General features: G+C 46.2%; 2 protein-coding genes across 5 annotated transcripts; both read left to right on the forward strand.

Annotated features, from left to right (window-relative positions):
* Nucleotides 1-106: 106 nt before the first annotated feature.
* LOC117426927 (U1 small nuclear ribonucleoprotein C) lies at nt 107-4,698 on the forward strand. Of its 2 annotated transcripts, XM_034911402.2 has the most exons (7): nt 107-261; nt 664-706; nt 1,719-1,827; nt 1,967-2,059; nt 2,503-2,607; nt 2,941-3,012; nt 3,645-4,698. In XM_034911402.2, the coding sequence occupies exons 1-7, from the start codon at nt 254-256 to the stop codon at nt 3,761-3,763; spliced, it is 549 nt and encodes a 182-aa protein (XP_034767293.1). In that variant the 5' UTR covers nt 107-253; the 3' UTR covers nt 3,764-4,698. The 2 variants fall into 2 exon arrangements, with proteins under 2 accessions (XP_034767293.1, XP_034767294.1); XM_034911403.2 differs by lacking the exon at nt 2,941-3,012.
* Nucleotides 4,699-5,346: 648 nt separating this feature from the next.
* LOC117426864 (bridge-like lipid transfer protein family member 3A) lies at nt 5,347-24,675 on the forward strand. 3 transcript variants are annotated; one of them, XM_059004269.1, is made up of 21 exons: nt 5,347-5,572; nt 9,555-9,717; nt 10,098-10,136; nt 10,667-10,758; nt 11,169-11,358; nt 12,239-12,379; nt 12,650-12,820; nt 13,270-13,459; nt 13,604-13,690; nt 13,967-14,125; nt 14,439-14,587; nt 14,877-15,018; nt 15,500-15,693; nt 16,052-17,403; nt 17,769-17,950; nt 18,412-18,566; nt 18,972-19,122; nt 19,380-19,657; nt 20,214-20,322; nt 20,835-20,911; nt 21,184-24,675. In XM_059004269.1, exons 1-21 carry the CDS (start codon nt 5,529-5,531, stop codon nt 21,289-21,291), a joined length of 4,173 nt encoding a protein of 1,390 aa, XP_058860252.1. In that variant the 5' UTR covers nt 5,347-5,528; the 3' UTR covers nt 21,292-24,675. The 3 variants fall into 3 exon arrangements, with proteins under 3 accessions (XP_058860252.1, XP_058860253.1, XP_058860254.1); XM_059004270.1 differs by lacking the exon at nt 5,347-5,572 and adding an exon at nt 5,591-6,060; XM_059004271.1 differs by lacking the exons at nt 5,347-5,572; nt 9,555-9,717; nt 10,098-10,136; nt 10,667-10,758 and adding an exon at nt 10,790-11,086.
* Nucleotides 24,676-24,842: the final 167 nt, after the last annotated feature.

The following is a 24,842-nucleotide window of genomic DNA, read 5'->3' on the forward strand; positions in this document are numbered from 1 at the left end:
ACAATCAGTTCCCGGGTAATTCACACGTCCTCCTGCATGCCTGCCACACCCCACACCCCACACCCATGTAAATGCACCAGTTACGACACGCCGGTCTGTCTGGGAGCGTGTTGGAAGCGCGACCTCGCCGCGGCGCTGTAACAGTTAAGCGCAGATAAACCCGGACTGATAAACCCGGACTCTCTCACTTTAAACTAAGCAGTTCCGGGCCGACAGGAAAGCTGCCTTTGCTGGTGGAAGCGGATGTTTGGAAATGCCGAAGTAAGTGAGAATTTTTCTAAATTTAAATGATTGTTCATTTATTAATTGACGCAAGAGACTTGTGGGGTATAGCGTGGTAAGGTTGTATTATTTTAAGTGATCATGGAAAACGTTGTTTTTTTAATTAAGGACTAAAGATTAATATCATGTGCTTACTATGAACAGTACAATGAATGTGGTGCGAGTCGTGTACCGAAACGAAATAGTGTGTGTGTGCACGTTATTAGATAAATATGTTATTATCAAACATTAATTATGTTATTATAAAACATTAATTGCTTACCTATGCCAGGTAAGTAAAAGAAAGGCTATGGTACGCGAATCGCCTTTTATATTATTACTATTGCTTGTGTATTACAAAAGGTATCTGTTTTTAAAGATATTTGTCTTTTTGTTGTGCAGGTTTTACTGTGATTACTGTGATACGTATCTAACGCATGACTCGGTAAGTGTCTGGCTGATTTTTTTTTTTTTAAAGAAAAGTTTAAAATGAAACTTTGCGATCTAACAATTCTATAATATTAATTAAAAAAAGATAAATATGTTATTATCAAACATTACGTCTGTCCTAATGTGGTGTTTCGTACTGTATCTTGGCGATGTTGTTGTCTGCTATTCCAAAAACCAAACCTCTTGTTTCAATGCGTTTTTGCAACGCTTCTTCTAAGCAGATCCGTGCACCCCTCGACTCGGCCGGTGCCTGAGCGCCACTACATAACTGCAAAATGATCTGCTCCTTCTCTCTAATAATGCATCCTTTTGTTCTGGCTAATAGTGTTCCAAATATTGCAAAGGATTTTAATTGTTTGACAAACCCAAGTCCAAACACAGTTTTATAAAGCACTGTTGTGGACACACTTGTTTTATTTCATGTCTTGGATGTAAAAATGAGATATAATTTTTTTTTTCAAACTTGTAACATTGATATTTTAATAGCGCTGGTCAAAAACACAAATCAGTCTTAATTTTTATATAGCGCCCATCATAGTGGACCACCATCACAAAGTGCTTTACAAGATACAGTACAAAAAAGTCCATTATACAGTGAAAAACAATGTCAGATAATACAGTAAATACAAGAATACCAGGATGTGAATTCTAGAACATTGTGGATGCGTATGTCATGTAGAACCATAAGATACAGTGGAAGATCAGAAGAGGCAGACATAACAGATATCAGGCTTAAGAGCATGGAAATCTTAAAGCATAAATCCTCGATTCAAATGACCTTAAATAACCTTTGAAATAATGGACAGTAATTACTTTGTGTCTGTTAGATAACCGGTCATCTTTCCAGACTAAACCACAGAGATGAAAGTGCTCCCCTAATGGGCGCTGTGTTTTACAAGCCCTTTGTTTACCTCTAGTTTTGGTGTTCACGTTTTAGCATGTTGGTAGACGGATGTGTTACACAAGGTGGCGTCGTTGATACAAGTTCTATTGAATTTGTTTTTTAGCCGTCTGTCAGAAAGACTCACTGCAGCGGTCGCAAACACAAGGAGAATGTGAAGGACTACTACCAGAAATGGATGGAGGAGCAAGCGCAGAGCCTCATTGACAAAACAAGTAAGTGCAGCATCTGACTGCGTGGCACGAAATCAAGCCTTCCTGACGTCCTTAATGTGTGCGCCACAAAAGCTGATCGTCCCAACTGAGGTGAGGTTTACTTTTTAAGGGTTTATCTGACTCTTGTTTTTTTCTCCAGCTGCTGCCTTCCAGCAGGGCAAGATCCCGCCGTCTCCCTTCCCCGGAGCTCCACCCCCTGGTGGCGCTATGATCCCACCACCTCCAAACATGAGTGAGTATTTACAGTGCGCCCAGGCTGATTTTACCAGTGCAGTTACGGAATAGTGTGGGGAACCGCATACAGGGTATCCTGAAGTGAATGAATGATTGAATCCTGAGACGTTGTCCGTGGTCACCTCTGTGTGAAGGTGCCAGTCTGGACAAGCAAGACGGGTTGAAATGCGATCTGAAGGCCACAGACTGAAGTGTGTTTGGCGTACCAGAATAATATGGCCCTGGCTCAGCTCACCTTACTGCGCTTCAGCAGCTGAAATGAGGCGCATGGCTTTAAGAGCAGGAACTGAGGTTCACTGATCATCAGTCCCCAGTATCAGCAAGTGGGTTGCAATGCGGAAGCAATATTAGCATTTCATACGGGGTGGGGAGGAAAATTCAAAGATTCTGTGCACCTCTACAGTGCGTTTTTTTTTTTTTACAATGCTCTTCTCTTTCCAGACGGCCCTCCTCGCCCTGGGATGATGCAGGCGCCCCCTATGGGTGGTCCTCCAATGATGCCGATGATGGGACCCCCTCCACCTGGCATGATGTCTGTTGGTCCAGGTGAGCTATTCCTGTCCAAGTGGCAAATAATGTAGTGATTCAATTGTAAACTTCCCTTAAGTTTCTATTATCCACACGCCTCAGTAAACCATGTTTGGGTCAAATCAGAGTCCTAACCCATGGATGGGCCGACGAGGGATTCTTGTGAACAGAGTAGGACTGTTGCATGCCTGTGACTCCTCCCCGGATTGTTTAAGCTTGGATGTACGAAACTTGAGCAGCGACGGGATGCTGTATGAAGGATTGGAGGGGAGGGGAGGGGAGGGGGGGGTGAGGAGGTCCTGACTGTAGGTGTTTTGTTGACTGGCGGGATGTCCTCTTGCTGTCTTTAAGACTCTAGAAAAGAACAGCTGATCCGAATTGGACCAGACTGTCGAATCTTCCCGCGCTTCCATATGGAGTCAGGCAAGTCCCTCTTGAACGTTCTCAGCCGATGCTTTTAAATGGTCACTTTTTTTTTTTTTTAATGTATATCCTTCATTTTCCTTTTGCACACAGGTGCATGTTAACCGACCCACAAACACCCCCCGGACTTATTTTATTTTTAAACCTCTCTCTAAAACTGCGCTTGGCATTGAAAGATGAAACTAGATGTACAGGTTGTGATGGAACTCGACACTATTCAAAGAGTTTGAATGTTCTCTTGGGGTGCTGATTTCTCAGCTTGTAGCACAAGACTTTGCTGCCTCTGGTCCTGTGTACTAACTTTTATATGTAAAGTCTTAAATCTAGTCTCCCAGATTGATGCACTAGGTCATGCTGCCCCACATGGGTACAAGAATAGCACCATTAAAGCATTTTAGTGTGTGTGTGTGTGTGTGTGTGTGTGTGTGTGTGCGAGCGACCTACACCTGAACACCCAAGTATTATACTAACATGTACCAGGCTGTTGTGTGTGTAGTTTTATTTCTAGTGCCATGAACTCCGACACGTCATTTTTTAATTTTTTTTTTTTGGGGTCGCTTCTTAAAACCTGTGGTTCGTAGCTGCCTAGTTTTTGAGTTTCTGACTTGTCCCCTTTTCTCTTGTGTCTCCAGGGATGCGGCCTCCGATGGGTGGGCCGATGCAAATGATGCAAGGACCCCCCATGATGCGACCGCCCTCTCGACCCATGATGGTGCCCTCCAGACCCGGCATGGCACGGCCTGACAGATAAACACGCCAGAGTGGAACATTCAAACACGTTGCAGTTGCCCTTCCCTCATACACTGACTGTACCACTGGCTAGCTGCTGGTCCACAAAATGATAGCAGATACTCAATTACACTGGGTTAAATCCATCTTGGCATAAAGGGTGCAGACAGCAAACCAGTTAATCCCCTTCAGTAAAGAATAACGAATCTGCAGTGTGTCTTAAACACTCTCCTCACTGTTCAGCCAGTTACTCCATAACAAATGCAAGTCATTTCAATTGCAAGCCGAGTCATGACAACTTGCAAGTAATCTGGAAATTTGGCTCTGCTACTAAGAGCTGCTAATATCTAGTGATCATTTTTTGTGTCTCCAACTATTATTATTTTAATTTAAAAGCCCACCATGTACTTTCTGAATCACAAGTGACTTCTGATGCACATAATGGAGCTTATTGTCTGCAAGCTATTTTCAGATGCCAAACATGTGACTGATGGTATTCACCAACGAATAAGCCAAAAGCACTCTTGCTGTCTGCAGTATCCTGAGTGCATATTGGAGCACCATGTTTAACCTTGGTTTGCATGCAATACAAAACTCTTGTGTATACGTTTTGTATGCTGTAGTAAAGCCAAACTCAACATCTGTAGTCGTGTGAAACAAACAAAAAAAAAATGTACTTGTATTTTTGAGCATCATTTTACAAATTTTACTGAGTCTTTTCTCCCTTAAAGATACATCTCCACACTGATCAGTAGTGGAAGTCTGGGCAGTTTCTTATGTGCTGTGTTGTAGTGTATGGTGGGTTTTTTGGTTTAGTTGTTCTTACAGTTTGTAAAAACCATCAGCTCATGCTTGTTTAAATCTGGGGTTTGTTCATTTTAATAGAACATTTTTTAAATGTATGCTTTGTACTGTAAGTTGATGTTGTGGATTTTTGAATAAAACAGAGTTCCAGGGCTCGGTTTCTGTAATTGTTTTAAATGCACCTGCATCATCTTTGTTATTTACAAATATATATGCTGTAGTCCAGTGAAATGCTACAAAATGTTAACTTAAATGGTTTTGTCTAATTTATTTTGCTATTTTACTTGCCAAAGGCTTACCCTGCAAAAATCTTTTGCTAAAGTATAAAGTGTGGCTAAGAATAACCAGATACTCCAGTATGTTACGCTTCAGTTATATACAGGGATTCTGAAAACCAAGGGTGAGCTTCCGATATATAAAACTATTCTTAGGGGCGCCGTCTGAAAAGTTACCGTTTCAGATATTTTTTTATTCTTTTGGGTAGCGGTAGTAATCAAATACACAAATGACCCACGTTGTTCCTTATTCCATGAAAATGTATAATATTAAGTGGGCTAGAATGGGCAATGAGTGCACCAGTTAAAACCCTTCTGCATCCATTTTTATTTGTGTATGTGTATGTGTGTATGTGTGTATGTATGTATGTATGTATGTGTGTATATATATATATATATATATATATATATTAGTACTGCAGCTTGCACAAATTTAGGGCATAGGATTCCATAAACCAGATACCATTGCGGCTCTGACGTGAAACCAGCTACTATAACACAGCCGAGCAAGCGGAGCCAGTTTCATCTCCTGACGTCATCTTCAATCTGTCTCCTTGCCGCCCGCGGAGCATTGTGGGGTAGTGGCGGTGTGCGTGTGGCGGACCCTCGGGGAGAGAGGGAGTCCCTGCGTGGAAGGGGAATGAAATATTTGTAATCCCCGAATTTAAATACCACCACCCGCCCCGCAACGGGGAACGAGAAAACACCATGGCAGGGATTATCAAAAAACAGATCCTCAAGCACCTTTCTAGGTAAGCCGCTGCTTTACTGTCCTGTTTATTATTTAAATTGATACGAAGAAATAGACGACTCCCGTGAAATAATTTCCGAATTCTTGATCGGATGTTTTTTTTAAATACAAAATTGAGATTTTACTGGGATTAAATACACGATACGAGGAGTATACACTTCAGATTTACAGTCGGATGCTGTTGTCATGCAGTTCATTTACGTTAATTATTCGTGGGTTGATTCTCTTCTGTAGATAGTGAGCCCGAATATATAATGTCACAAAAATACGTAACATTGTCAGCGTCAGAACAGTCACCGACGGCATTACATTTCATCCTCTTAACTGTACACTTTTATTTTTCAATATTTTGTGAAAGAGTCTGTCCGGTACTGTACCACCAAAGAATCGAAAACTCAGCTTTGTATTAACGCAAAGGGTCGAGTTTGTTGTTGTAATCCTTCACCATAGCTGCTAGGAGTTCTCGCGGTTTAGCCCCAGGACACGAAGGTAAGTGATTGTATTAAAGTCTGAAATTAATTTAGTGAACCTTACTTGCCACTTAGCCGCCATACACACTTAACTTAGTGCATTTTACAGAAGGAGCCACATTCAGAAAATACACTCGAGTGTGCCACAGTAAGGTTTGTTTTTAAAACATGAGGACGAGGTGCCGCTACACTGAAAGTGACTCGCTATAGTAACCTGTATCATACCCCAAGATGAGCTGCGGTATTGTGAATGAAGCTCTAGTGTTTTTGGACGGTACTATACGGTTGTGTGTTCACGTGTTAAATACCTGTAGTGTTTCCTGTACTGTAGGTCTTTTAGTCTGCACGGTAAAGTACAATGTCTATGCGTCTTTCCATTAAGATACACTGTACTGTACAACATACAGCTCAATGGATGACATGCTCCATTTGTTTAGCTTGCTTTATTTGTCCTGTGGCAGGGCTGTCGGATAATTAAACCTGACACATAACCTGTCATTTAGACTCCAAACCTGTAAACAACGACTAAGTTGTTGGGCTCGGCTAGCAGTTATCAATTCAGGGCTGTAGAAACTGCACACCAGTCACATGCAGACTGATGTAATCGACAGCTCTGGCCAGAAGTTTAGCTTACAATTATCGAATTGAGACACTGCTGTTATCTGCCGTAGGACCAGTAATTGTGAAAATGAAACCTATCTACTCCATGTATGTGTATTGGCCTAACATATTCGGTTTAATTCAGACACTTTCTCTTTTAGTGTTTTTGAGGACAGTAAGCCAGCGTTTTCAAACCAGTGAAGAAGCTCAATATTCAGCAGCTTTCTGTTGTTTTTGTGAGCAGCTTTAGAGGACTAGCGAAAGATTTTAGAAACTAGCAGTGTATTGCACAGCTAGGCAGTTAGCTGAGAATCTTGCACAATGCTGTACTAAATGCATCCCCACTAAGAGGGGGGGGGGTGCCATTGATTGGTGATTGGTACTCGGTTGTAAAGGCGAGGGGAGGACAGCTTTTCTTGTTTTGAAGTCAGCACATTAATGAATGGGTTTATTTAATACTGTCAAAGGCAATCACGAGTATTAGCACATGCCTACTAATTAACAGCCTGGTGTTTGTTTTTTTTTTAAGCTTGGTTAAATCCCTGGATTACTGCTGATACTGTGATGCACTAAAGAAGCTAACTGAAGCTAACAGACTCCACTTCAGTAGATTTTTAGGATTCTTAGATTTTCGTCCCACACTTAAAAACAAGTAGAGTTGTGCGTGCAAAATGGAGCCTGCATGTTATCAGTAAGAAATTCCTCCTAACCTGCTTTTCTGCAGTCCAGGCTGGTGCAGTGTTTCTGTGCTGGGTTCCTGGGAGGCAATGACTCATGCTCTTAATTACCCTTATTTATTTGTTTTATAATGTTTGCAATCATTGAGACTGGCGCTGGTCCCAAGGCTCCAATGCTGACTTCTGATTTATTTTCTCTGTTTCATTCTTTACCTAGCTTTGAACTTGCCTGGACAATCCTAAATGCCAGGACTGAACAGCCTTCATCATTCCATTCAAGTCATGTACGAATGTGAATATTCAGCTCCGCTAGACCCATGTAGACAGACAGAATAGATTGGGCTGACAGAAGCTGAAAGGATGCATTGTCCCGTGATTTCAATGAGGATGGCTGTTCAGTCCCTCCAGGCAAGCTCAAAGCCAGGTAAAGGCGGATTTGAGCAGCTGAACCCAGAATTAATTAAACACTGGAGAAGGCACTTTGATCTGGCCAATAAAAAAAAAAAACGTGTGAACATAATGTCAGCGATTTCAATGCTGTTTTTGTACGTTCTTCTTTCAACAAGTCCAGAAGACTTCCCGAATGCTAGACAGTATAAGAAACCGAAGCAGGGAAATGAAGTGATGCAGCAGATGCAGGTGTGAAGAGTATGTTGTGGGTATTGCTGAGGTGGATTTCTGTTTGCTCAGACGGTGTGAGGCAACCTGAACAGCAAACACCAAGTCCAGGAGGCAAAGCGCAGGGCTGAATCGAAATACTAGTGTGAGGCAGTTAGCAATCCTTCCTGCCTGGCTCACATCTTTTCAGGCAGGCTTTTCTGGCAGATGCTGAAGAGCTTATCAGTTAAAAGTAGAACCACTCTACTCTGCATAACCTGCAGCTTTTTACAGCACTCCTTTTGCTGTAGAGGTGATCTTGGGATAACTATGGATAGGTGATTTCCACAGGGCTGTAAAATGCTCTAAAAATCCATCTGTCTTATCTGGATATAGGCTGATCAAATGGACCCTTCAGAGCAATCAAACTACAAGCTCCACTGGCATTTCTTAACTTGCTTTGGTTTGAACTGCAGGATGAATCAAAGATATTATATAATATTGCAGTGCAGAAATTAATTGGTGTTCTGCAGTGCTGTGAGCCAGGCGTTGGTACAGCTTTTATGTCATCGTGCTCTCAGATAGAAAGCGGCAGTGTGTGTGTGTGTGTGTGTGTGCAGCGCCTGGTTCCGCATCATTAAAACAACGCGTTTATTGCAAAATGAAAGAGATTAGTACAGTGAATATTCTAAGCCTCTTACACATTGATTACCAGAGCCCCTGCACTCCCTATAGTCCCTGAAAGAAAGGCAGAGAGCTGTGTGCTGAATGAACAGAGGGAGGATGAAGCACTGTTAGGAAGCAGTGGTGAGGTAGGGTGCTAATCTCAGGACAGTGGCTTTGATTGTGGAAAGGAGTGGTTGAGGGGGTAGCAGGGCAAACTCAACTGTATAACAGTACAGTATAAGCATGGGGAAGTACCGTGTGCATTTACAGTGGTAAACTTCTAGGGTAGGTTTGCATGCCACATAGACATTGCGGTATGTGCAATTTAAATTGTGTTTAGGATCCAAGCTTCAATCCGTGTACTTTGCTCTATCTCATTGCCTGAAACAACGTCTTGTTAACAGGGATGGAAATAAGACTCCCATTGCACAGCAGTTTGATTCCTGCTTTCACTGTGGGTTTAATAAGACACACCTGAGCTCGTTCCATAAGCGCTGAGGCTAATCAAGCTCCTCTTAAAACCTGGAACGGGGGAAACGGCTATGCGATAGGAGTCTTATTTCCATCCCTGCGTTGTTATACTGGTCAAAAAAGATATTTGTAAGTCCAGGCTTCATGCCAACTACTGTAGGGGTGCACAAGTCATTGAGGTATAGGTGGGCTCCCGACTTACCTGGGCTCAGTTAGAATTACCTTTACAATGACAGCAGAATTGTTTGCTGAAATTACAGTGACAATTACGATGCTGTTTTGTTGAATTAGTTACAATTTTATGCAGCAGTAATTGCAATTACACTAAAAAGTAAGATACAAACTGCACACATTAACATGTTTAAATAACCCAGCAGCAATCGCAGGTACAAATACAGAAACACGCTCTGTGACTTGAGTTCCTGTGAGTGTGAGCCGTCCCCTTTGCAGGCTGTGTGTGCTGCTCTGCCTCAGTAATCCCATCCCCACTCCTCCCTGCCAGGTTCGCAAAGAACCTGTCCCCCGACAAGATCAACCTGAGCACCCTAAAGGGGGAGGGGCAACTATCCAACCTGGAGCTGGACGAGGAGGTTCTGCAGAACATGCTGGACCTGCCCACCTGGCTGGCCGTGACCCGGGTCTACTGCAACAAAGCTGCCATCCGGGTGAGTGGATCGGAACCGCGTCCGGACAGCCCTGCTGCAGAGCAGGGCAGTGAAAACCATTACAACTACAACTTATTAACACCTAACAAATCACACCAAGACTGTCCCCACGCTTCACAACCAAGCTCCTGGTTTTATTACCAGACAGAGGCATCTGTTACTTGAACCCACGACATGTTGTAAGATATTGCTGGGATAAGGACGGAATAGAGGACAGTAACAATAAACACCAGCTTGCATGTTCAAGAAATGTTTGCTCCCCCTCTCCTTTGCAGTAAGGGGAGGGGAGGGGAGGGGGAGGGGTGTTTTCAGGGTTGGAAGATGGAATGCAGAAGGAATGTTTCCAGTATGTCAATGTCCTATTTGTTTTTCCTCTTCAGATACAATGGACAAAGCTGAAGACCAGCCCTATCTGTCTGGTAGGCAATCATTAGTTGTGATAAACTTCTGCTCCAGGAATCCAACAGCACTCGGATCATGTATACTACTGTGGTGTGCCAGGAATCAATAACAGTGTCTGCTTCTAAAAACACAGAGGAAAAGCAATGAGAATGCTAATGGCTTTTGAAGCCTTAATTGATCACTCCTTTTAGAAGATGTTCAGGATCCTCTTAGCAGGAGGGTGTGTGTTTGCAGTGCTGAATCTCTGCTCTGTGAACTAAATGAAAACAATTCTGTCTGTTGCCGTGGCAGTGTTATGTAATGCAACTAAACGTACAGTCCTTTCTATACCCAGCGCTCAATCACAGATGCTGGGGTGAAGGTTCTCTTCATTGCATGTTTTTGTTGCTTGGTATTTCTTGAAAGCCTGTGCAGGGATGATCTGGTTTCCGTGGCGATGGCGGCGCTATGATTTATATTGAATCCAGGGCTGTGAGCTCACCCCACAGCGGACACTGGGGGTCTGTCTCCCGGTAGTAACGGCTGTCCTCTCTGCTCTCTCCTGCAGTTCCTGGACAAGGTGGAGGTGGAAATGAGGACGTGCGAGGAGCCCCGCCCCCCCAATGGCCCCTCCCCCATCGCCATCACCGCTGGGCAAAGGTTAGGAAGTGTCACAGTGCCATTTTAAACACAAAAAAACACCAGCTACCGCCTGTTCATACCCAGCTGCTTTCATTTGAAAATTTACTAACAGTGACTTCAATTACATTTCTGTTTTATCAAATTCTGTATTAGACTGTGTATTTTAATGTAATGGTTTCCTTGTTCATTGTGTGTGTGTGTGAAGCGCTTTGGGATCCTTGTGTTGAAAAGCGCTGCAGTAATGGGAATGGTTGTAATTAGTTACCGCTGTGAGAAGCTCATTTGAACAGAATACTGCTAACTGCAGTTTTGATCGGTGACGTGCTGGAGTGAATTCAAAGCGAATGTGAGTTTGGGGGTTTGACTTTAAAAAGGAATTGCAGTTGAGATTGAGCCCAGCTCACCTGCCTTGCCCTGCTCTGTTGCAGCGAGTATGGGTTTGCAGAGAAGGTGGTGGAAGGCATGTCCGTGATCATAAACTCCATCACCATCAAGGTCCAGGCCCAGGCCTTCCACGCCTCCTTCGAGCTGTGGCAGCTCCAGGGGAACAGCCTGAACCCCAAGTGGCAACGGAGCGACCTCCGCTTCACCCGCATCACGGACCCCCAGCGCGGAGAGGTAAAACCAGCGCGTCCTGCTTCATTCCTGTAGACCCCCTGAGGCCATCCTCCAGCCCTGGGGTCCGGGCTTCGTGCAAGCGCTGCAGGGGTGCACGAGTCTGGACCTCGAGGTGTAAGTGGGCTCTAGACAGACCTGAGGGTCATTTAGAATTACTGTTACAATGACAGCAGAATGGTCTGCTGAAATTGCAATTGCAATTCCAATGCCATTTAACTACACCCTTTATAACATGCTGTATTTATTCTAAATAACCCAGCGATCATCACAAGTATAAATGCAGAAAACGTACTATGTACATAAATTCTATACTAAGTTGGTTTACAGTATCGAGTGATGTAACCCCATCCCAAACTAATAAGTCTGTCGCTCATTCTAGTTGTGCATTATAGTAGGTATCATTTAAATAGCTTCCACATCTTTTAGTTTTTAGCCTGGACCTAAAACCGTGATTGCAGTACTGAGAATAAGCTACTGCTAAAAGTATGGCACACGCAAACATTCAGTGTGTAAAGAGCCCTGTTGCTTCATAGTCTTCGGTGTAACTGCCAGGATATTGAGGAAGGCTTACACAAATCTGAAGGGCAATGTCAGAGACCTCCAGACACAGTTCCTTTACTTTAACCACTGCAGCTAGCCTCATGCATCACTGAAAAATGCTTTTGCTAAAATGTTTGACTGCTAGACTTCTATGTTTTCCTTTACAAGTATTACTACGTATGATACAATGGAGTGTTTTATAGTTCAGGGTGACACTTCTGGCATCTTAGTAGATTGAAAAACAGCAAGTGCTGGATCTGCTCAGACTCCCCTCCTGCGTGTCTCTGTGTCTCGTTGAGACTCCCTCCCGATGTAGCTGCACGGTGTCTGTGTGTTTCAGGTGCTGACGTTCAAGGAGATTAACTGGCAGACCCTACGGATCGAGGCTGACGCCATGGAGAGCGGGGAGCAGGATCTGGGCAGCACCCCCCTGAGACTGATCACTAACCAGGGTCGCATCCGAATCGCCCTGAAGCGCCGGGTATGACCCTGAGTCTGTCTGTGTGCCAGTGAGGGGCACAGCCTGGGCTGCACCCCTCTGTGTGTGTGTGTGTGTACAGGCATCAAGCAGCTTATAGATCCCGGATGGTAGCACATGTCAACTTACATCAGATTAAAAGCTCTGTAACCGCAAATGCAGACAAACTTTTGCACCGTGGTTAAGACTCTTAAGTCATGTGCTGGCTGTGTCGGTTTGGTCTTGTCTTAGCCCAGCAAGGAGCCCTTCTCACTCCCTCCCCTCTCTGTGCAGATGAAGGACTGCAACGTGGTTGCCTCGAAGCTCCTCTTCATCCTGGATGACCTGCTGTGGGTGCTGACCGACTCGCAGCTCAAAGCCATGATCCGCTACGCCAAGTCCCTGAGCGAGGCCATCGAGAGGTCAGCCCAGCAGAGGAAGAGCCTGGCCCCCGACCCCCTGCAGGTACGCTAAGTTTCGGGGTGCTGTAGGGTCCAGGGGTGGACTGATTGCTGTTTCCTTGATATACAGCAGTGTGCACATTTATTACAACACTCATAAATATGTTGCAGGTATGAACTCAAACCACTAACTGAAAATCTTGGAAAATTGTCAAAAGGCAAATTGGTGATTGTCTAATTGAATTGATGACTTTAATAGACCACACATGCAGTGAGAGAGAAGGAACAGAGAGCCATAAATGGTAAAATGCATGAGACTTTTTAGAAGTTGTTTAAGATGCCTGATTCAGATTCAGGCATACTGTGCTTTCACTATGATTTGCTTTTGACACCATTTTTATACTCTTCTTTCCTGTGTTAGTCTGTGAGGTCTGATTAATGCAAACCATTTTGTTTCAGTCGTGTTGGGTGTTTGTTTTGGGGTCCCCTCTAACTCTGAGTGTTTGTGTGCAGAGGGCGCCCACCTCCCCTGGGGCCCAGCCTTCTTGGAACGAGCCGGCCCCCCACGCTGCCCCCCCGAGCGGGGCCCCCAACAGCCTCAGCCAGTACTTTGAGCAGCATGATGTCAAGGAGTCCTCTTACCACACTCTCATTTCCAGGCTGGACCTGCACATCTGTGACGACAGCTCAGACAGCGAGGCAGGTCAGAACACCCACTCGTCCCTGTGCAGTTACTTGGGTTGGTCGTGGTTGCAGTTACGTTCGGGTGACAGTGACTGGGAAGTTTTGAACTTTGTTGTCTGCAAAGCAAATTCATTCGTTTCTTTTTATTGGTGTTTCTGACCAGGTGGGCCGCAGCCTCGAGTCGCCGGAGGAGCCATGCAGCTGACCTTCCACAAGCTGGGCTTCGACTACTACCCCTTCCACTGGCCCAGTGAGCTCAATAGAGGGGGCGGGGTGTGTGTGTGTCAGTCTGTCTAGCTGTGCGTGTGCATGGGGTCCTGAGTGCCTTACCTAACTACATAAGCCATTTTTGTTTCCTTTGTTCTTATTGAGCAAAAGCATTATTTCCATGATGCTATAATATTAAACATGACTTGGTTGGTACACAAGATCCATACATGTAAATGGATGCCCATATGCAATACTGACCCAGCTAAAAAGTTCAACCGCTCTGGAGTCGTCTGACCCCTCCTCCCCTCTCCTGCAGGCGACGGCTGCCGGCACTGGGAGCGGTACTGTGGTGCCATGGAGACGCGGGCGCAGTGGGTGAGCAAGCTGCTGCAGGAGTTCCAGCGCCGAGCCGAGGGGCAGGACAGGCAGACGGGCTCCCCCGTGCCGGGCAAGGGGTCCCCCACCCGCACACAGGGTCAGTACACAGCAGGGCATAAAGCACAGACTGTAGGCTGGTTCAGCCATTGGGTATAACAAGCAGGCATGTGGATGTATTTATGTATTTACTAATTTGTTTCAAACAGCACGCTGGATTTTACCCCAGGACCTGGAGATCAGTCCTCCCTGTGGCGATGATGCAAACGGTGGATAGCGTACAGTTTCCGTGCACCTCCGATTTCCCCCGCTTCATCACGAGTGTAGTGAATAAAGGTTGCACGTGCTGGGAGGAGGAACGCCACGCCTCCTGCTGTTTCCTACAGTCACCCCCTCCTTGTTTCTTGGCACAGACGGAGGTTCCACTCCGAAGTCCAGCCCCCCGGACCGGGTCCAGACCCCTCGCCGAACCTCTGCAGCCCTGCCGCCCCAGGGACTGCCCTGGAAGAGGCTGCGGTCCAGCTGTGTGCTGGTCAGGGTGGATGACCTGGATATATACCAGGTACCTGCTACTCACTACACGGATGAAGACAAAACATCTGTCTTTTAAATTTTACCATCTGTTTTGATTGAAGTCATGGGTGACACATTCTCTATGCTGCTACAGAGCTTGGATTCCAGCTGTACCATACTGTGGACAAAACAAACTGTAGAAAGCAACAAACAAAGACTTGCCGCATTTCTATATGGTGTAAATGTTGGTTATGTAGATGGTGCTTTCACTACAGCTTAACCCCTTATTGCAATCCAGGCAGTGTGTAAGAGTGAGGTCTTGTGTGTCTTACCCGCAGGTGTCCAGCAGGGGTCGCCACAGTAAGAAGCCGCAGACCCTGGTGTCCTGCAACAGGAAGTCCCTGCAGCTCCCTGACAACGTGTCAGCCATTCACATCCAGTTCACAGAGTACTACTTCCCTGACCACCCCCATCTCCCCGGTACGTACAGGCTAACGCAGCCAACGCTGCCTCTCATGTTGGCTTAATTACAAAACCGTGTGTTAGACTTAACAGGCATACAAATACACTGTCTGACGAAACCTTCAAGGTAACTCCTGCGGGTTAGGGAGGCAAAACCGACAGGGACTGTTTCTCCTCATCGCTCTACAGCGGGCCCTACCGACCAGGCACCCAATGAGCTCGGACGGACACCTGCAGTGAGAGAGACACACGGAGGTCTTAAAGGTCTTTTTATATGGAGCTAGTGAAAGGAGAGTGTGCTGTGTTTTGAATTTATATATAAACCTTATTTATTTTTTGTTCCAAAAAAAACATTGACGAGCCCTTTAGCGTTGGCTTGACCCTTATATGGTGGCCCCGAGTTCTAAGATAAGATGGCGATTGAAAGCGAGGTGTGCTGGCTCTGCTTGGAGCACCGTGTGTCTGACAGTGCTGTCTCCCTCCCCCCTCCCCCTCCCAGTGCCCTGCTCCAACCTGTATGGCCAGCTGAACGGGCTCCAGCTGACCCCCGAGCCGCTCAGTCTGCTCTGGATCAATCTCTTCTCACTGGGGCTCCTGCGCAGCCTGGAGCAGGTCAAGGCCTTCTACAAGCTGGAGGATTCTGGGAAGGGGGAGGAGCATGTCGACGTGCGCCTGGACATCTATCAGCTCAAGGTGGGAGAGAGAGGAGTGTGACTGTAACTGTGTGTGTTTATAGTAAGCGGTTCTCGCATGTAGCTCTTTCAGACCATTCTAAACCAGAACCATGTTCCAGCCAGGTCTTTCATTCCTTAAACATCTAGGTTCAATGTACAGGAGGCAAAGACCAGTTTGGAAAAAGTATATGACAAATGCAGAACTGGACTGTAATCGATCAGTTATGTGATCTAATTCCAATAATGCAGATGTGCCAAGGTTTCAATTACAATTGTAATTAATTAAGAATTGCACAATTACAGTTGTAAGTGACTCCAGGACGGACTTCAGCTGTGTTGGCTCTAAATTAAATAATTTGAAGCTGTTCCGTTTCTAGCTGGTGATCCCGCTGGAGTCCAGAATCCTGGACCACCCTGACCGGCCACAGAGCCTCTGTGTCCATGCCTCGCACTCCGTGTTCACCAACACGCGGCACTGCGCCCACGCCACGACAGCTGACCTGCAGGGCACCTGCCACTCCTTCAGCCACTGCCCCTTCTTCCAGCCCGCGGGGGGCGCCCCAAGCTTCCCCAGAACCTGCAGCAGCTTCCACCCGCTCCCCTCCGCCTTCCTGCAGCACGCCCTGGAGGGGGATCGAGCCCCGGAGCTGTTGAGCAGGAAGAAACCCCCCCGCTCCCAGGACATGTGGTCCCTGCACCTCTCTGGGCTGGCTTTAGACTTCGAAGGGGCGCGCCGGAGCCCCAAAGGAAAGACTCTGCCCTTCCTGGAGCCCTTGGCCATCTCCCTGTGGATGTGCCGCCCGGGGGCCTTCCAGATCAAGCCCCACGTACCTCCCTTTACTCCAGGCTGTGGCTCTAGATTGAGGGCGTCTGCAAGCTGCAGTAACTATATCGACCCCAGGTTAGTGACTGAGAGGCCTGGAAGCCACCTCAAATCCAGAACAGTGCAGGATCTGTTGGATCTGGGGTCACCCAGGGATTCTAACGAGAATGACTGGCCAGCACAGAACGGGGAAGGGCAGGAGGAGGACGCGGAGCAAATGGAGATGGCTTCAATCCACGTTTTGGCACAAGCCTTATCCCCTATCAGGCTGCGGCTGAACCACTATCAGTACGTGGCTCTCTTGAGAGTGAAGGACACCTTTTCCAGGCTGGGGGCCGAGTTAGCTCAGGACACGCTGGGGCTGAGGGGCGAGCAGGTGGAGCCCCCTACTGTTAGTGTGGGGTTACTGCTGGAGAGTGCTGAAGTAGCGTTGCTGCTGCCTCCTGCAACGCTTGAAGAGACTCAGTCCCCTGGAAGCACGGACAGCCCCAGCCTGACTGATTCAGAACTGTCCCCAGCGAAGGGGCCCTTGGTCACTGCCGGACTGGAGGACAGCGGCATTGGGAACGCAGGATCCTCGGAGAAGGAAGACGGCGACGGCACCACAGCGCCCCCTCCTGTCGAGGAGGCCTGCGAGGCTGTGGAGGCCCTGGAAGATGCAGGCCCCTCCTCCCCTTCCCCATCTCTAAACCCTCCCCTTCACTCCCGAGGCAACTCCTCCTTCAGCCTGGAGGGGGAGCTGTCGAGCGCACTCACCGCCACCAAGGACGTCACCAAAGAGGCGATGACCGTGACCATGGACCTGACCAAAGAGGCCGTGTCTATCACCAAGGACGCCTTCAGCATCTTGAGCCGGGAGAAGATGACCTCTACCATGCACAAGATGCTGTTCCTGCCCCCAGCCAGGTCAGTTACACTACCGGGTCAATCGACAGAGTTAATAGAGTCCTCTCTGACTTCCAACCAGCTGGGTGTTCGCCTAGCATATCGGAGGATCATGCTTGTAGATCTATTCACTGTCAGTGGGTGGGCTTTTGGATGGTTTTGGATGATCAGCTTGTTTCGAAGCTTCAAGCCTCACCGGCTTTTATAGAAACAGATATCTAAACATCCGCTCATTGGAACAATCAAACATCCAAGTCTGTTTATTCCGTACTGTATTATGTATTTCCTCGTCTACCTTGTTTAAAGCTGTGTCATACAATTGTGTGTATTCACTTCTCATCACTTTCATGGCATTCGTTTGATATCTGTTGTCCCGCCCCTCTCAGAGAGCAGCCCTCTCGTCTCGAGGAGGCCCCCTCAGCCCCTGGGAGGCTGCGTTTCCTCAACATGACCCTCTCTCAATCCCAGCACTCCTTGGAGAGCGCCTCGCTGGACGGCAGCCTTCCTGACGACCGCTTCTCCGTAGACAGCGACAGCAGCGACAACTTTGTCATCCTCATGGACTCCGGTAAACAGTAATAATACAGCCCATGGCTTCGCTTTGCAGCTAGGCCCCTCTTCTCAAAACGATAAATGTTACTCAGTGTTGGTTTACTGGTTCCAAGACACACCAGAGTTCTTTTTTCAAGTTGGCAGGGTTTTATTTTTGTTTGTTTTTTCACTAAAGGAAAAAAAAAGTGGAGCAAACTTTGTTCCAGAGTGTACTTAGTAAATCTGTTCCCTTGAATTAAACTGCAGAGTTCTTTGGTTTTGTAAAATGAAATGGTGGTGGTAAATTACTGACTCTCTCAACCTCTTCTTTATGCCTCCCAGTATTCCAGTATAACCCTGCGATGACCTGGCCCTGCATTTGAATTACACTTGTTCAGTCTCTTCTCCTTGGGACCCCTACACAGGCTCCTCCCCATGGCATTGCACGTGGCCGCTGTTATAAGCAGCTCTTTCATACGCGTGTGTTTCTCCCCTCAGAGTCCGGTTTGGAGTCCTTGCGCCCGGACAGCGCCCCCTCTCTGCGGGCGGACCCCGGGAGCCGTGACAGTCCAGCGCTGGGGACGGAGAGAGACTCGTCCCCTGATCTCAGCAGCTCCCTGTCCCAGAGCACGGAGGAGCTCAACCAGGACAAGGTGAGGCAGACAAACCTCCCAATCCCTGTGTGCGGATGGGTCCCCTGTTAAATCACATTGATAGAAAAGACACCAGCCCCAAAGAACCCTGCTAGAGGGCTCTTTGAGCGCCTGTCTTTCTGTTTTGAAGCAGTTGCCTATTTCCATGTGTGTTTCACACTATGGGCCAGGTTTATAAAGATTTAAACCCTTTATTTATGAACCAGATAATTACCATTACAAGATGCATAAGAATCATCTTGATTTTGGGTCCTTAAGTTAACCTTTCAGGTTGTTGGCTTCCAGTAGCAGGGGGACTTGGGTAGGGCAAGTCCCAGTACTTTAAGGGGTTGGTTTGGTTCGGCTAGGCTATTGAAGGCTGTGTATTCAGTGTTTGTGGTTCGTGGCGCTGTGGATGTCGTTCAGGTGTCGGTGCTGCTTCTCCGGATCAGCGATGTGGGCTGCGCGTTCGATATGAAAGGGGATGACCTGCTGGTGGCGCTAGAGGCTCGGGCTGTGGTTCCTGAACAACTGGGCAACATGACCATGCAGCAGCTCCTGAGCGGACGCGCCTTGGGTGAGCCACTCCATGACTGTTTATAGCATGTAACAGGGATGGAAATAAGCCTCCTGTTGCATAGCCGTTTCCCCCATTGCAGTTTGTAATATAAGCTTGATTAGCCCCAGTGTATAGGTAACAAGCTCAGGCGTGTCTTATTAAACTCATAGTAAAATCTGGGATGGATCACACTGCTATGCAATGTGAGTCTTATTTCCATCCCTTTTATGATAATGCTCTGATGTGATCGTGTGTCTGTGGCCCCCCCCCTCCAGGAGTACCGTCGCCCCGCAGGCCCCCTTCCTCAGAGCAGCAGGGGCCTGTGCTGGGGGCCCCTGTGGTGCAGCTGCAGTTCCTGATTGGCCCCGCAGCTGCAGCACAGCACTGCCCCCTGGCTGAAACCAACGGCTTCCTGCACCTGCGGGTGAGAGGCTGCACTACGGAGCTGCTGACCTCCTCGCTGGCCAGCCTCGGGCCGTTCCTGGAGGACGAGCTCAGTGCCGACCTGCTGCCCATGAGGGTGGAACTGGACAGCACCACGGTCACTCTCAAGGTAGGAGAGGCTCAAGCTTCAAACCTCCCGTCTTTCATGTTACCAGAAACAGAGGTGATTAAAGCATACATTACGCTGTAAGGATGGAATTCCTTTGAGGGTTTTGGGTAAATGATTTGTCAACGTTGAGTTTTAATTAACTACAGGTGGCACGCGCAGTTTTATTGTCTTAACTTGGGTTGCGCATCGTTTGATTTTTGAACAATGGAATTAGTTGTGGTGTTCTATGCACGGGATGACATCTCTGCACAGGATAAGAGGTACTGGAATTGTGGCAAATACTTTGATTGGTTGATTTTTTGTGATTGTATAGCTAGATTTGTTTGACTATTTGAAGATTTGAAAAAGCTCCATGTGAGATGTTCTTGGCCCTTCCTATCCCAAAAAGACATTTAAAATGATCTGGGGAAAGACCTTCAGCTGATGAGGCCCTGGTAGGAGAGCCTGGCGTTGATGCACATCAGGATCACTCTACCCAGTGCAGGTCAGCCCCCCTGGGGTCTCTGCAGTTCAAACGGTGTTCAAGGAGAGTGGAACGTCTGTGTTGTGTTTGCAGGATGACGGACCTCTGCTGTACCCCACCTCCCCGAGGCCTGTCCCAGTCATCTTCTCTGTGGAGGGGCTGGCTCTGGAGCGTGGAGACGATGGCATCTTCTACCTGCGAGGTGAGAGATGTGCAGACACACGGACCGGGAGCCACAGCATGGAATTAATAATCCCCGACCCAGTTAAGGGTTCATGGGCCATTCATTGTGACAAAAAATGTTTTATAGAAACCAAAAGTAATAGAGTGCAGGGATGGAAGTAAGACTCCAATTGCATAGCAGTTTCACCCATTCCAGGTTTTACTACCAGTTTGATTCGCCACAGTGTTACAAGCTCAGGTGTGTCTTATTAAACTCATAATAAAACCAGGAATGGATGAAACTGCTATGCAATGGGAGTCTTATTTCCATCCCGATAGTGTGCTGGCATTTTAATTAAAAGTAAAAAAAATGTTCCGAAATTAAGGCAACTTGTTTGATCTTAAGACTTTCAAATTCTTTGCCAAGCGTTTTAACTGGAAGTCTTTCTCGTAGTGTTGAGGCTTCTAGTTTCTTTTAGTATTGCTACCTATTCTGGACCTAATGGACGAGAGTGTTTCAGGTATAACTGTGTATTTGCTCTCCTCCAACAGCTGCGGGGACAGACTCACAAGAGCAGGCCAGCAACACAGCTGCCTCACTGAATCCTGACATCTCTATCCCAGACCAGGTACTGTACCTGCAGACTGCAGTGACATCCAGAGGTGCAACCACCTGCCATTACTGTGTCGGGTTGTGTGGTGGCTGTGTATTGCCCTTGCCCTCTGCAGTCACTTCACCATGCTACTTGCCTTGTAATAACTTGAGAAGCTGTGTACTATCCACTGTTGTCTCAAACCAACAAGAGATTTCTGTATTGCAACATTGTCCAACTACTGCATGAGTTCTGGCTTCTACAAAAATACACATGTGTTGTTGTTAAAACTATTAATTTTCTCTCAGCTCCAGAGAGCCTTGGATGATGCACAGGCAGCTCTTGAAAAAGCCAACACAGACCGGGAGAGACTGCTCCAGGAGATTAGAAAATACAACCCTGGATTTAACCTCTGACCTCCAAAACCACTTCTCTTCCCCGAACAGACAGCTGTCATGCTCAACACCACCAGAAGAGGGAGCCATGCACCACTAGAACCCAGCAGTCTTTCCCTCTAAGACAGCTGTCACTGCAAACTACCACCAGGAGGGGGAGACCTTGAGCAGCAGCCTGGAATTTTGAGGGCCTGGCCCCACCACTCAGAGAGTTGAAACTCTTTGGAGGTGCCGTCAGGGGTGGTTTATGGCTTTTCAAACGTAGAGCGTGAGAAATGTAGCCGTGAGGGTTATTAACCTGTAGGTGCAATTGAGCAGGAAAAAAAAAACTGTGTTCACCGTTGGAAGTAACATTGAGTTTGTATGGCACTGTGATATTTGTTAAGCTGGCAAAATAGAGTAAGAGAAAACGGTAAAAGGAGCCGTACGCGGTCAGGGAAGGGTTAAAAAGCTTTGGAATCTTTTCACAAAACTTTGAAGGACCGTTTAACGCATTAAGTAACCGTGTGGGTTAACCTGTAATGGATTTAAAGCCCTTGTTATAAGCGGCACTACTCCCTGTGCTCCTGGGAGTGACGCTGCCTGTAAGCTGTGGCTGTGTATTACGCTGATTTCTTTGTGAAGCAGTTGGAGCCGTCAGGGGGAGGAAGCTTGTTTTGAAATTGACGGAAGGCGGCGCTAGCGGAAATGTTCTTGTTCAGGGGTCCTGATGCATCAGGCCTCCTGCTTACTTGATCTGCACTTCATTGATGAGTTCATCTCATTAGAAAGTCGTTTACATAAATATTCTAACGTGAGGATGAAGTACAGTATTTTGAAACTGACAAAAAAGATGCCAATATATGTTGTTTATTATTATTATTATTATTATTAATATAGTGTGTTTTTTTTTATATTTAAATATGCTCTGACTGAAAAAAAAAATGTTTTGGCAGTTTTGCAACACAGTTTGAACATCCTGCTGCTGAATGCCTATCGAATGATGACTCCTTCTCATGCCTGCCTTTACTTGACCAAACGATCACTCCTGAGAGAAACTCTTCCGAAATGAAGCTGAGAGAGACCTTTTGAAACCCTAGACTGAGAGGAACTCTTCCAATATGAAGCTGAGAGAGACCTTTTGAAACCCTAGACTGAGAGGAACTCTTCCAATATGAAGCTGAGAGAGACCGCTAGCGTTGGGACTGCTAGCGTTGTATGAAACTGTAGAATTATGGGATGTTCTTCGTGTTTGTGCTTCCCTGATAAGGAAGGGAACAGTGAATACAGCTGTTCTGTAGAGTGAAACAGCTGGGAATAAAGAAAAAAACACATCAATTCAATGTGGCTGTTTGGATGGTGTATATTGACCCTGTCAGTTAACTTGAAACGCAGCCCCAAAACTGAAATGTGTGATGCATATACTAATGTATAGTGTGTAATAAATATATACCCTGGGGTCTTCTGCACATTACACAGCATCCCAGTTTGAGACTGGAAAGCTTGTGTCATTTTCTTTAATCGTTTTAGCTCGTGCAAAATGCAACGGGCAGAAGGAACAATAAGCTTGATCAGCATTTCAGAGTATATTATTATTTTCAATGAACACAGGATACAGGTTTTCAATGCGGACTGTTATATTTATCTGCATGCCTGTTGATCGTTTTGTGTAACTTTGTCCCTGTAGAACTATACAGGAACATGCAAGCAATCTAAACCTGTTGGGTTGCATTCTACCCCACAGATCTTTAGAATGTGGATTGCAAGAGGCTTTCTATGCAGTGCCCCTCAATCGTGTTTGTGTATAACTTTTTTTTTTTTTCCAGGCAACAGAATTGTTCTATACAAATAGTGCATTACAGACTAGATAGACCCCTGTAGCTTTTTAAACGCGAAACAGTGACCCCTGGTGGCAGACAGGATCACTGCAGCTATCCACCAGGGAATAACAGTGACGCCTGGTGGACACAGCTGCAATCGCAGATCATTTTCTTTTTTCAAAGAACTGACCATAGACGGGAAAGGAGCTTGCAACACAAAGTTTCACAATGATAAGGAAAAGTGGGGGTGGGGGTGCTAAGATTGTTACTGATGGATGTTTTTTTTTTTTTTTTTAATTGTTAACGCACTTCACTGCACGTGTATTGTATATAATCGTAGTCAGGGGCTGCCACCTAACGATGGCACATACCGGTCCACTGCAATATCATGTATTCTGGCCCGGCCCATGTGATTCCATTTGGGTCAGAAACATACTGACATGTTTGCTGGCTTTTGGTAATAACTGATTCTGTCACTGTTGCCTGTTCAGATCTGAAACTGGACACTGCAACTCGGCACTCTCTCGCTTCTACCCCCTCAGCCATCCCTTAGGAGTCTGCGAATATGATCATGTGTACTGTAGTGAGGAATACAGTAGTAGTGTCTTGCCAATGCTGACTGTGCCCTTTCATTTTAACAATGGGGTTACATGTGCTCTTCCTACCTCCTTTTCCCCACTTGATTTAAAAGAAATGTAAAGAGTGGTGCCACAGTAGTTAGGAAAAGGAATTTTAATGAGGTTTGAGTCGCGCAGGAGTCCCTCAGTATTAACCCGACTCTGTGCGCTAGCTCATTTACTACTGCAGTCAGACACAGCTCCACTGTGGCTCTGGTGAAAAAGCTCTGTCCAGAACTATAGAGCAGAGCCAAGATGAATGATGTTGGACTCTGTTCCCTAATATTTTATTTGCCTTTGTCGGCAAACGTGGTATCGCTTCAATTTAAGCCTTATTAACAATATAGTATGTATTAAGATAATGAAAGAAAACAGAAAACTGCGCCTTTTGATGAAACCAGTTCAAGAATGTATTGTTCAAGAGCAAATGCCATGGTAGTTGTTAGACCCCCTGAACGAAGGTCCTGGATTTGAAGTGACTTGAAGTTGGGCTGGCGTGGAAGGCAGCTGGCATGAGAATGAAATTTTTTCAGGAGCGGGATTGCATTGACGAAGGGAACGTGCCACTAAACCTCACAAGTTTAGGAGCGCTGCGTTAGGGTCGGAAATATTTTGCAGTAGAACTAACTAATCACATTTCTGTGAGCTAATTCTACCCTGTGTATTTAAGTTGACAGCACTCGGTGGAGAATGTTTGTGACGTGGCAGATTGTAAGTTTTGTAGTGCTGTGCCAGGCTTGCAGTCCAATGTAACCCTCCAGTATTATAACAATGACACTTTATTTGAGTGAAAGCTGGATTTGTTTAATACCCTTTGAGGTGTTTGTACATTGCACGGGACTGTTTGCTGTTTTTGACAGTATTTTTTATTTAATTTGTAGGCTGTATTTTTATTGTTAACACTCCACTATATTAAGATAGGTTCTGTGAACCAGTGCCGTATGTGTGATGACATTTCTAAATTAAAAGTTTATTACATCTAAACTTCATGGTGATCTGCTGTCCTTATTGCTTGTGTTTTTCATATACAGACCGCCTCCATATCTCCCAGTTCCGTCATTATTGAATAAGGGCTTCTATGTAAAACTTTTGAATGGCAGTATCATCAATGCAATAAGGGCTCCACTTTTTTTTTTTTTTAAATTGAACTCAAATG

Source organism: Acipenser ruthenus, chromosome 29 (assembly GCF_902713425.1).
Source record: "Acipenser ruthenus chromosome 29, fAciRut3.2 maternal haplotype, whole genome shotgun sequence".
Taxonomy (NCBI): domain Eukaryota; kingdom Metazoa; phylum Chordata; class Actinopteri; order Acipenseriformes; family Acipenseridae; genus Acipenser; species Acipenser ruthenus.

Bases quoted from the DNA above. Each gene is read 5' to 3' on its own strand.
- LOC117426864 (XM_059004269.1), top strand. From the start codon at position 5,529: ATGGCAGGGATTATCAAAAAACAGATCCTCAAGCACCTTTCTAG. The intron at 18,567-18,971 runs GTGAGGCAGACA...GATGTCGTTCAG, and splicing joins AGGAGCTCAACCAGGACAAG to GTGTCGGTGCTGCTTCTCCG. The intron at 19,123-19,379 runs GTGAGCCACTCC...CCCCCCCTCCAG, and splicing joins CCTGAGCGGACGCGCCTTGG to GAGTACCGTCGCCCCGCAGG.
- LOC117426927 (XM_034911402.2), top strand. The intron at 1,828-1,966 runs GTAAGTGCAGCA...TTTTTTCTCCAG, and splicing joins GAGCCTCATTGACAAAACAA to CTGCTGCCTTCCAGCAGGGC. The intron at 2,060-2,502 runs GTGAGTATTTAC...TTCTCTTTCCAG, and splicing joins CCCACCACCTCCAAACATGA to ACGGCCCTCCTCGCCCTGGG.